This window comes from Falco naumanni, chromosome 1, assembly GCF_017639655.2.
Source record: "Falco naumanni isolate bFalNau1 chromosome 1, bFalNau1.pat, whole genome shotgun sequence".
NCBI lineage: Eukaryota > Metazoa > Chordata > Aves > Falconiformes > Falconidae > Falco > Falco naumanni.
Window position 1 is genome coordinate 110,442,930 of NC_054054.1, and position 12,778 is coordinate 110,455,707.

At 36.0% G+C, this 12,778-nt stretch overlaps 1 protein-coding gene across 3 annotated transcripts in view; it reads left to right on the plus strand.

The window, feature by feature from the left end:
• Nucleotides 1-12,778, plus strand: part of USP32 (ubiquitin specific peptidase 32) — an 81,165-nt gene that overhangs the window by 27,219 nt on the left and 41,168 nt on the right. For all 3 annotated transcript variants that reach the window (XM_040618804.1, XM_040618795.1, XM_040618814.1), the window contains exons 3-5: nt 4,123-4,228; nt 4,825-4,943; nt 8,231-8,390. In XM_040618804.1, the coding sequence (XP_040474738.1) occupies nt 4,123-4,228; nt 4,825-4,943; nt 8,231-8,390 (385 nt within the window). The remainder of the gene's footprint in view (nt 1-4,122; nt 4,229-4,824; nt 4,944-8,230; nt 8,391-12,778) is intronic.

Here is a 12,778-nt window from a genome sequence, read left to right on the forward strand (position 1 = left end):
GAGAGGTGAACAAAATTTTAGAATTTTTTACTACTTTGCTGCTTGATGCTTCTTCGGAGGTTGTCTAGAACGCCTTCTGCAAATGAATTCTGCTAGTCTGCTTCCTATTGCTGGAAAGGCACCTTGTTATACCCAAAACATAAAAGGCAGTTGCAGTAGGAAATTAATGTAGTTAGTCTGTGTTAGGTATTTCCTTCTCTTCTTTTTGCCACTACAGCACTGGATGGCTTAGCCAGATCTATCCTGTGCCCTTGCCAGGCCCACTGCTGGTTTTATTTGGTCACTCCCAGTCCTGGCTTAATTTTGACTTGAGGTGGAAGCCACACCTGAGATACCAAGAGCAGTGACTCATTCCCGTGGCTCTGGTATTCAGCTTTCTTCATCTTCCCTTCACTTGTGCTTGAGGATTCTGGCTGCTGCACTGTGATTGCTGTTACTGGAGGGCAAAGAGGGGATAGAAAGAGGGATTTTAGTTGCAGTAACTTTCTTCTTGTTTCACTTAACCTTGTGAACCTCTTGTTGAATCCCAGCTCGTTTCAGCTGAGGAACTTGAGGAAACACAGATCTGTCCGAGCTTTGTCACTGGACATTTATGAAGCTCTTTTTTGAGCCCTACAACATTATACTCAAGAGATTCAAAGGAGTCATATGCCAGCCTCTGCAGATGTGGAAGTTATTAGGCATATAATATATTTGTTGGGAATTTTCAGCTGATTTCTTCTGCCTTTTTTTAATAGGAAAAACTACAGATTCAGAGCTGCCTAGTGATTTTATTGCACCTGCTTACAGAGGTTTCCTCTAACTGCTGTCAGTTTGTTTCCATCTTTACTCAGATCTGTCTCTGAAAAGTGTCAGATTACTGTCAGTTTGTGATTTACGAGTAATTTAGTATGAAACATTATTGAAAGTGATTAAACTGCTAAGGAAGCTAAATTTTCATTTTTAATAACAAATAGTGGTCAGCAGATGATCTCAAAAGCTGTTCTTTTTAACAGTGCAGTAAGATTTTACTTTCTCTTATGTCTTTTTCCAGTGTTCAGCTATTTGTTTTAAGGTAAATAAACCTTTTTGGCAACAAATTTTGCTACATGTTTCTTTATCGGTATAAAAGACACAGATTCTTTTGAAGTGCTTTACTGATTTTTTAGCTTACAGTTAGAATAACAAATATTGACAGCTGTTAGTTCATTGGTGAACAATTTCCTGACATATAGATCTGCATCAGTGTGATGGTAAATTTTTTTCCGGTCTTATTTTGGGAGACACGCATTCACATTTTGCAAGGGGATTTCAGCCTGTTGAGAAGTGGATTCCTCCTTATTACACTTTGTTGTAGTGTTGTGCTCTGTGACTCCTTTGAAGAGCACAACTGATAACAGACTGCACTTGATTACACATGGTAGTGTATAGAAGTTCTCTTGTAATATTTGAAATGTCATTTATGTAGTTATTTTGTACCAGTTTCACAGTCAACTTAATCCTGGCTACTTATTCTCACCTTGAGGTCACCTAATTTGGGCTAGATTAACGAAACCTGATAACAGAAATGGTTAGTTCAGACCCAGGTTGGCTCCCTTGATTTCATTCATAGTTGTGCTGCATGAATGTTTGTTTGTAGATGTTTATAAATCTAGATGTTGGAAGTGGAGTGTGGGTGGGAATGAGTGGCTGGGGGCAGGGGAAAAGCTAGCAGTGGTTTAAAACAGCAGTTAAACTACAGTGTTGAGAGAGACAGAAGATGGAAGTACATTAAAGTAAATTAACTGTAGGCAGTAGGTGTCTGCAAAGAGGTAAAATTCTAATTGTACTTTAATGTAGTTTTGATTTATATTTTTAAATCTGGTTTAGAATTATTCCCGTGTTTTTTTCAAAGAGAGATTTATTAACTAGAGTGTTCACTGGATACATCCAGTAGGTTTATGATCCTATTTCTGCCGTTTGCGGGAGTTCCTCATACAGTGGTAGATTTTGTGTTGTAACGACTTTTAAACTTAAAAACTGAAGTCCTAATTGATACGAGATTTTCTACACCCCTGTAATGATTTTGTTTTATGATGGTTTAAAAGTAGATTGTTTTGATGTGTTTAAAACTATAACTTGTTAGTTAGATTCACAGGATGTCACACACTTAAGATAATGTTAGTAACATGCACTTTTTCCAGCACTGCTAATAGTCTAGAAGACAAGTGTCACTCCAGTTGCACATACCATCTCTCACTGTTGCCTTCTAATCATCTGTGAATGTAAATGTTTCCTGATGGTTATGGTGGAAGCTTAAAAAAAAATAAATAGTGTGTTAATTCTGCAGATGGGTGGATTTTTGTCTGTGGGGGCTCCAATGCGTCATGGCTTCTTTGGTAGGCTTGCAAAAAACCCCTAAAGTTTATTATGCAAGCGTTTGTAGTTTCAAAGGGAAAAAAAACACAACAGAGCTTAAGAGGTCAAAAGAAGTTAAAAATATTGCTTTAGCTGTTTAGGATTGTGTCTGGTTGTAGTTCATATATCTAAAAACAGATGGTAGGGGGAAAGAGATAGAGGGTGGTAGTTAAGATCTGTGGGGTTTCATCCCATGGCTTACTAATGCTTCACTTTGCTTTGTGGGTGATACACAAAATAGTGAATCCAGCCACAATAATTCTGAAGCTCTGTTGACCTCTGAAGTCTGCTGCTGTTGCTATTTGGCTAAATTCTCCTATAAAGATTATACTCAAGGTTTTACTGGAGAAAAATTAAAAAGCAGTGCATAACTGTGTGTGCATGTCCTGGTTTTAATATTGTTTATTTAGAACATAATTCAGATGCAAGCAAAGAAAATACAATTTAAAATGTGCATAACACTTTTCTTAATAGAAGTTGATCTCTGTTCCTTTATTTTTCCCCCTGAAAAAGTTATATAAAACCCAAATTCAGCAAATAAGTCTGCTATCCGAACTGTGATCAGTGACAAATCACTTCGTTCTGGTCTTCCACTGTAATAGCTCCCCATCAGCTAGACTTAATGCTTTCCCTTTATGGTTTGATGCTCACTGTGATACGTATAAGAAAATCAAATTATAAGACAAAGACATTGAAATAATTCTTCAGTGTAAGAATAATTGATACGTTCTAACTGCTTTAAATTCTACTACCTGATGCAGATTTCTGTCTTGTCGTACTGTTAGACTACTGGTGCTTGTAGGAATAGATTTGGGATTGCAGGAGTCTGTGTTTGAAGAGCAATACAGCATACGTATTTTCACTTGTGCTCTGTAGTATTGGAAGCAAGATGAAGTAATATATTGGAATAAGTGAGCTGGTAATTCTTGTTTACTAAAAGTAGTTGCTGTTTGTCCTAAAATGATTTACTTCCTTCTTATCTCATATATCACTGTTGAATCACTGTTAAAATGCTGTTGAGTGAGTTAAGCTGAAGTGTGCAGAAAGGTAAATACTTCATCCCTTCCGCTGACTGTGTTGGTGCTGGCAGCTACTCTGGTGTGGATCTTTGAGTAACTTCTGACTAGAAGGCTTGATGTCTATTCCTTTCTATTGGAAGAAAGATTTAAATGCTATTGTTAAAGTGGGGTACTAAACTGGAAAGGTCATTCTAGCAACAGTTGTGAAGTTAAGATAGTAAGTTACAGCTGACTGAAAGTTTTGGGGTTTTTTGTCTGTCACATCTTTTTGAAGCAGTAGTTTTTGATGGCTTAACTGGAAGTGCATCTCCTGGGACTGGGTAATGAAACACTTGATACTCCAACAACATCTTGATGGTTTTGAGACTATCCAGAGGAGATTTCGTCTTTATTATCTTGATAAAGTAGTCTGAGGAAATAACACCAGTGAGCAAGCAAGAAGCTCTCTTCATTGGAGGATTCTAACTTTTTTTTTTTTTTAAATGTATTGCTGTTCATTAAAAGTACCTGTTTTTCCCTAAATAAAAGATCCTGGCAAGGCTATTTTATCGGTACTGGAAATGCTACAAAGTGTAACAGAATTAATATTAGAACTGTGTTTAGCTGAATGTGAGGTGAGTGTAAAAAACAAGTAAGACAGACCCTCTGTATAAGTTGTTGCTTTAGTTCTGACATCTCTGTTCTCCCTGTTAACTTTCTGGTTAACTTTTCTATTTTATTCTTCTAGGTTATCTACTGTTCATTTGGAGGAATATCCAAGGGGCTGCACTTCAATAACTTGATAGTTGGATTAGTTCTTCTTACAAGAGGCAGAGAGGAAGAGAAAGCAAAATGTAAGCAATGTAACTTACAACAGTAACAACGGGATACTCAATAGTGAGTGTAAAATACACTTATATAAAGCGAACAAATTGTGGTATACTAAGTCCCTATATTTATATGTAAAATACATTTGCCAATAAAGGTAGAAATATTTTTAGACATTTTTAAGCTGTATATTATGAAATTCAGTGCATTTTTGTTTTCTGTACTCACCAAAATGAAATATTTGGTAAGTCATCATGAATGTAAATGTTAGGATCCTACAGAAAGACTGTTGATCACTGTATGTGGGCAGAGGAAGGAGAACAGCACTGATATTTTTCAAAACAAATGAAAGCATCTGCCTACTGACTTCTGTTGTTTTGTCTTCTTTGTTAATCTGACTTGATAGTATTTATTTTCCTTTTGTTTAGTGGACAATGCTAAAAGAAAAAGGAGCTATTTCTTAACCTAAACTTTGTTGAGCTATATTGAAATTGAATCAACCTAAGTTTTTAGTCCTTTAGTTGTTGCACTAGAATGCCTTTGGCATTCTCAGCCAGTTGTAAACAAAATCTTTGAAAAATGTAACTACTGTAATTGCTTAAACATATCTCTATTTTCTCAGACATTTTCAGTCTCTTTTCTAATGAATCTGGGAGTTATGTTGTCCGTGAAGAGATGGAGAAGATGCTGCACGTGGTTGATGGGAAGGTCCCAGAGTCACTCAAGAAATGTTTCTCTGAGGTATTTCATACAGGTTTTATCCGACTACGTTTACAAAAAAAGTGAAAATTAAATTGAGTAGTTTGGGTTTTTTTCTCTGATGTATACATGCTCGTGCATGTACGGGAACAAACTGACCTTGTTAAATTGGGTAAAAGCTCATAGTTTTTTATGTTGTAATAGTGCATGTAGTTTGTATTGATGTGAATAGCAGCTTGGTATATAAATGTAGGCATTCTCCATGGTACTGTACTTACTGTGCTAGTTAAAAAGAATAATTTCCCAAGGGTAATCATGTTATCAAGTAAATTTAAATACTAATATTGCTAGTGGAAATTTATTCATTAGTGTGAACGTTTTATTGCAATTGGGGAAGAAATCTAGAACACAGACCTGAGAAGGGAAAGAAAATCTGCATCCTGGATTTAAAAATGCCTGCCAGCAGTGGTTGCTTAAAAATAATAGTTTTATAGTATTACTTTTGTCTCACTGCCTGCCAGGAGCTATAACATTTATTTATGCTTCAGGTGCTTTGAGAGATGTAATCTTTATGAAGCTTGCTGAAATCCTCCTCTAAAACAGGCTATTGCTACTTCTAAATATTCACAGGTACTTCTTTGGCACTACTGATCCTGATGAATTATCAGGTTGTGCTTTGGTCACTTCATTTGTTATCAGAGGACTATACATCAGCAAAATCTACTCATTATTATACATTCCACTGAAAAACTGATTGACTAGAATCTTTATTTGTGGATATCAGATTACCTAATTACCTTCAATGTTATTGTACTTCATTGAAGATAACTTTGGTTGTGGCCATTCGCTGAGGCAGACTCATTTAATCTGGCAGTGGTATCGTGTTGGCTTTGTAGGCAATGATTACATTCTTCGTTCTTGGCTGAAATCATAAATCATATGTATACCGCAGTCCAGTTTCTGGAGCTGACCCACTTCAGTATTTCCTATTTATAATTTCCCATCAATATGATGTGATGAATTGTACCCTAAAATTTAATTGCACACTGTCCAAGAAATCCAGAAATACTTTATGAAGACTCGCAGGAAGAGAAGTATCAATCTGGCTTCGTACCATTTTTCCTGTTCAAGAAAATGCTGTATATTGATTTTTCTTTTAAATGAAAATAGTGTAATAACCCACTCAGCAGGATTTACTGGCCTGTTAATCATACTAGGTCATTGCTGGAGAGTGAGAAAGTTTAATGTTCCTGCTGTGGGCCTTCCTTCCTGCCGTATGGTGGATGAGTTTATGCTTTCAAGGATGATGTTTATAGGTACTTCTGTTCTTCAGAATTACTGCATGTAGTCATCTAGAAATATAAGATTTCCTCGCTGTTGTTTCTGAAATACAGGAAACAAATTCAGTGATACCTATATTGCTGGGGTTGCTCAAGTTCCATCATGCCTCAGCTATAAACATTGCTTGTTTCAAATGCTTTTTAGCCCCTGTTCAAAGTTTTCCTCTCCCTCTTCTTCCTTGTCATTCCTGTAATCAATTGGAATGATGCAGAGTCACAGTGAAACATGGCATGGCTCTTGCTGCATTTACAGAAAGCAGTGCAAAAACTAGAGGGAAAGTAGAGTGGAGCAGGTAGTAAGAAAATGATCTTGCCTCTGATCCGAACTGTTAGAGAAAAAACAAAACAAACCAAAACCAAACCAAAACAAAAACCCCAAACCAGGAAGTGGGCTGCTTTTTTCTTCTCTGTTGATTTGGCAGTTGAGATTTTTCTGCTTAAGCAAGTGGTTCCATTATGGGCTAAACCCTGCAAAGTCCATGTTGTTGAGTTACCCTGTTCCTGACTGTCACTCATTCTCCTGCCTTTGTGCTGGCTCAAGTATTTATATGATGCCTTGATGAACTGGATTGGGAAACTGATCTGGCTGAGAAGTAAGCCCTTTTTCTGTAGCTTCTAATCCTGTAGGTTATTTTTCAGCTAGATCTGTTTTGCCACATGACTGCACTAATGTGGTTGTGGTCACAAAAGAGAAGGGATGAAGAGTCAGAATCAGTGTTGGTAAGAGGAAGGTTAGGACTGTGTTGTCAGTCAGTCATGTGGATACAGATTAAATTGGTGATGGAATAGCAATGTCGCAGCTTGATTTCCTTGAATTACAACCACGTGGAAGTCTATGGTAGAAGTATTGGGGTGTTTCTGCATGTATGTATTGGAGAAAAATGTAACACACTTGAATCTAGGAAAGAGAGGCATAAAAAGAATGAGTATCTGGATCCTGAAATAATCCACTACAATTGGAATATGAAGCAAATGTTTTAGCAGTTATGGTAATTAACCATTTAAGCAACTTGGCAAAGGAAGTAGTGGATTTTCAGTTTTCTGCAGTTGCAGATAGTCCGTGGCAAATGCAAATTGTTAGACTATGTTAAGGTATAATTCAGTGAAGTTTAATGGTCTGTGGTATTAGGGAAGTTCAAATCATCAGTTACTTGAAACCTCTTTCACTTTGCAGACCCTCGTTTATTTTCATGGAGATTAGGATCTCCATCTAACAAGTTTGGCTACTGATGTTTGCTTTTATTTTAGTTAGTTTTGTAGGTTTTGTAGAAATTAGTCTGCTGATCCCTATGATTTCATGGCCACAGCTTGGAAACCATTCAACTAAATGCTTTAAACAGCCTCTCCATGATTTAAACTCTGTGAATCTGTGGGTTTTGTGTATTTCTGAACAGGCAGTTCCATGAGACATCCAGCAAGAGAGACTGAGTTAGGAGTGAATGTCTTGTTCACATGTACGCTCCAGAGTGGGTTTTGGTCAATAGAGGCAAAAAATTGACATGCTACTGCAGCGATTAATCATACCATTAGTTATGCAGAAATCTAATTTTTCTGCATTAAGAGTTTGTATACTTGCTCAGATATAACAGAATGTTTATGATTTTGTAGCATCTGTTCTTTGGCACATAAGTGCTTTTATCTATTGTAATAAATTTAAATTCATAATAATAGCCTCTGTTATTTTGAGTCATAATTAATTATTTTTCATCTAATCCCTTTAACCTGAGGTTCAGAGTAAATTACTTTCCAAAGGCCACATTGAGTAGGTGGTTGAAATGCAGAGAGAGATGAGGAGTCTAATTTCCTTCCCAGTGCTGTATTTCAGAATGAAATAGAAAAACAGGCATGACTCCAAAGAAAAAAAAATATTTTAGTACTTATTTTTATAGGAGATTGTCCCAGTTCTTGTTCATACAGCTGGATGGTTCCTGTTTACTGGCACTGAGAAAGCAGAGAAAAACAGCTCACATTTTCTTACTTTTCTTGAAGGGTGAAAAGGTAAACTATGAGAAGTTCAGGGTTTGGCTGTTGCACAACAAAGATGCTTTCACGTTTTCCCGTTGGCTGCTGTCTGGAGGTGTGTATGTGACACTCACTGATGATAGTGATACCCCGACCTTCTATCAAACCCTGGCTGGAGTCACACATTGTAAGTAAATGATGCTTGTTATTATGTGCCTTTTTAAAACTGTTTTGAAATTCACAGACACAAACTATTGCCTTTCCACAGTTGTTCATTAAACCTCACTACTGTGATGAGTTATGTGGAATTTGTTCAGTGAGATAAATTTCTTCTCTGTGCTAACTCGTTCTCTGCTTTTTGTGCAGTGACATGTAAAACATTGTCATGTACAAGGACACCGCAGGTCATTATTTTTAAGAGATAACAATACTGAGATTACAACATTTCTTTTAGTAGAAGTTTGCTAACAAGTAAATTAAGAAAAATAAAAACTAAAAAGGAAAATATCTTCTTGTTGACAAATACTAAATTTATCTAACGTGAGTTGACATTAATAGTCATTTTATATTATATTCATAGATAGAGTAGATCGTAAAACTATTGAGGGTTCTGAAAATAATGGTAGTTTCAAAAATAAGTATTACCTTTTAATTTGCTTTCTGCAGTAGAATAAGTAGTATTCCTGGCATGTGATCTAGTCAGGGAACTAAATTAACTAAAGAGAAGCCTCCTCAGAATTTGCATTTAGGAATAATCTCCAAAGAACAAGTGCTTCCTTATGTCTGTATTAATGTAAAAGAAGGAGCGGCTGTTTTTTAAATTAAATGTAAAAACAAAAGGCTGATAAATTATACTTGATGTGCAAGTATAATGTAAGCATACATTACAGTAAAGCATCTAAGGGACTTTGGTATCCCTGGGAGAAGGGTGTTTGCTATTGAGATGTCAAGTACTTTGAGCAATCTAGTTATATTTTATGTACTCTCATAATTTTCTTTGTTGGTGTCAGCATGGCATTTAATCTCTTTAATGGGTGTTTTACTTGAATAAAGCAACATACAGATTTTTCTCTTGGTTTTAAATCTGAGCGTTAAAATTCTGTTCTGACCATCTGAAATGAAAATGCATGATAAAATTAGAAGTTTATAGGCAGGTAATTTATTTGCATTACATGACAGACTGCAGTAGACATGGAGGTTACAGAAGACCACTAAATACTCTGAGGTCTAATAGACAAGGTGGAGGAGGAGGTATGCTGAAAAAAACAACCAACCCTCTGAATTTCCTAGGCATCAGCCCTGGGAAAAATCTCTCCAGCTGTATCAAACTGAGATCTGCCATGCCTCCAACCTTGTCAAGTCTCCTTTGCCCTAAGTGTTCAAAGAAAGCTTTACCTTAAACCTCTGGATGTTACCTCAGAGCTTGCTTTGCTTTTTTTTTTTTAATGCTTTGAAATGGAAACTTTTTCTCAACAGTTTCTACTATGCATTTTGTGAAAAATTTATTTATACTGAAACTGAGATTTATAATAAAAAAAAGCTACTGTTTTAATAGATTTTATTTCATATTTAATGTTGTTCTCGCTACTTCTGTTTTTGATACATCTGTTACTGTTACCATCTGCAGCAAGGCCCTCAACTGTATTCCCAGCTGTTTTGGATGTGCAAAATAAATGATTCAAGAAAGAATGGTCTTTAGACTGAAGAGCATAATACTCTATTTTAGCCAGCCCATACCTATGTTCTTGTATCAAGAAGAAAGCCTTTCTTTTTTCAACTTTTTTGAAGAAAGAATTGGAGAAATTAAGACTGAAGTGCTATAATTAAAAACAAAATTAAGGAGACTGGATGAGAAGCATATTAGAAAAAAATGAATGGGAACAAAATCTGTTCCAATTGTTGGAAAAAAATTGTGCAGATGGTTCCATGTCATACTTGTTCCTATTGTAATAGGTGGGGTTTTTTCATTTTGTAGAGAGTCTTTTCATCTTTTCATCTCAAATTTCTCCTACCTTTGTCTTAACAGAATCTCACTTACTTCATCAGTCTCAAAGTCAAATTGCATCAAGCATCTCAGTTTAAATGTGAGCCTTTTTGGTTGCAGGGATCTATCAACTAACCATGGTGTCTCTGCTACTATTTCAGCCTTACGATCTTTCCCGGAGCACACCTGCAGGAGTGTAGTCTGTTTTCCATTTAATGATTATTATCCCCTTTAATTTCCAGTTGCCTCTTCGACATCTTCAACTGTACAATCTCAATTCTTGCTTAATTGCTCTTAAGTATACTGACTCCTTCATGAAGCAACTGTCTTGCTCTTTAAATTTTCATAGCAGACTCAGTGATCCTACCTCAGGATAGCCATTATCTTTGTTGAAAGTACCAGTCCTGATATCAGCTCACCATCTTTTAGCTGTATCTTGCAGTTCCTCATACTTTAAGGTCAGAAGTTAAAGCAATACTCCTGTATTTGGTTTTAATTTATGATCAAGTTGGTTTATGGTAATTTCATAACACTCTGGTGTATAGTGGCATCTGATACTGTAAACCAAATTACAGAAGGAAGTGTTTAGTCTTCTTTCTTTTCTAGGAAACTTGTATGCGTGGTTGTTCTTTTCCATGTGCTGCTTCGTATGGCTACATGTTCTGTTGGAGAAGTTACCAGATTTTTAAAGACTTGTGAATTATGTTTGCAGAGTTTGGGTCTCTGCTGGGTGTTTCAACACAACCTATGTTCTTGGGGGAAAAAAAAATTAACTTCTGAAAAAAAAATATCTTCTTTTGCTGTATATTGCATCAGACTACTGAGAAATTCAGTGTTTTCTAGTAGTTGGTGGTCTTCTCTGTTTCTTTAGTGATAGCTTACTTTTACAAGCCATTGGCTGAGTGTAATGAAGGTAGAACTGAGTGAAAATTCAAGTTTTGCATTGCTAGGATTAAAAACCTGAAATAAAATATTTGAGAATGTTTGAAGTGATTATTGAATCTTCAAGTGCATGTCAGGTCTGAGGTCAAGCTTTCAATTGTATTTCAGAAAACTACATAACTTACATGTATTTTTGACTCTGTAAAATGTTTCAAACTGCATACTGTCAACAGACTTAGTATCCTTAAGCAAATTTGGAAAGCTCATAATACAGTTATGTTTGGACCTCTAGAAAAGATTGATTTTTACTGCATTTTTATTATTTTCAGTTAAATGTTGTAATAAGAAAACCAGAAAGTAGTTGTGCTGTGTTACAATGTCTGCAGCCTGATACCTTTTCAAATGACAGATACAGATAACTGAAATTTAAGATAGTAGGAAGATGAACTGGTGAACTAACCCGCCTCCCCCAGGTCTGGACAAATACTTTATGATGTATTCCATGATTTCCCTTGTGATTCAAGACAGTATAGGAATCTCATACAACAGATGCAGAAGTAAAGATAAATGCTTGAGCACTTGGAAGTAATTGCAGTCTAATCAGGTCAGCAAAAAGTACGAAATTCAGTACAAAAGTATTCTTAACACAGCTGAATGTGTAAACCAGTAAGAGCTGTTGTGACAGTTCCTTTTCTCTAAATGAAGGCTTGTTTTTAGTACTTCTACCTAGGATAATGGTTGCCTTTGGGGAGAAGTAGTTACTGAAATAATGTTTAGTAAACCTAGGCAAACACTTAGCAGAATGCAGTGAAAGAGTGAAGATTTTAAAATTTCTGCTGTAAAATGAAGACTAATTTGTGAAACTTGCTGGTGCAATTAGCAATTCCTTACCTGGCTGCAGGACTCTGGCTGGGTTGCAGCACGCCCTCTCCCGGCTCAAGCTTCAGATCCTCCTACCAAGCCTTACCTCTGCTCAGTGGGCTTCCCGTTAAACATCCTGAATAATGTGTCAGGGACATGAAAAATTGCAGTGATAAAAATAGTGGAAGTTATTAACATTGATTTAGGAACAGACAGCGAACATTTTATTGCAAAGCATCAGTGACTCCATTTAAATTTGTTTAATGAGCCAAGCTATCAGGGAAACAAAGGAATTCTGATTTTTCACTTGTAAATAACATTTATTTTGGTATGCAGATGACTTTAATTATATTTCTCAACACATAATTAGAAAAGAAATTTTAAAGTTACAGGAAGCTGCACGCACTTACTGCTTTTAATCAAATTTTGTTCCATTTCACTTAAATCATAAATATGAATCATTTCATTTGAAAGCTACCAAAATAACTTAAGTTTCTCTTGGACTTTTGTTCTTAAAAAACAGTTTCAGGGATATGAGTCTCTCCTAAGCCTGAGTACTGACCAACTAGCAGCCATTTGGATTTTGTCAGTTTCTTAGTATGATTGGGTACCTTTCAATTTATTCTATTTTATTTTTAAACCATTGTATTGAAAAACACTATGGTAAAGCATGTAAATCAAAGATAAATCCTGTCAGGGACTACTGCTAACACTAAAATTCTCTATAGGGGAATATTCCCCCAAATCATTATACATGCTTAATAATTACAAACTAAATGCCTAATCTTCTCTGGTACTCTTAAGTCCTAATGGGGTAATTCAGTAATACCACAGCTCGCAGCCACTGG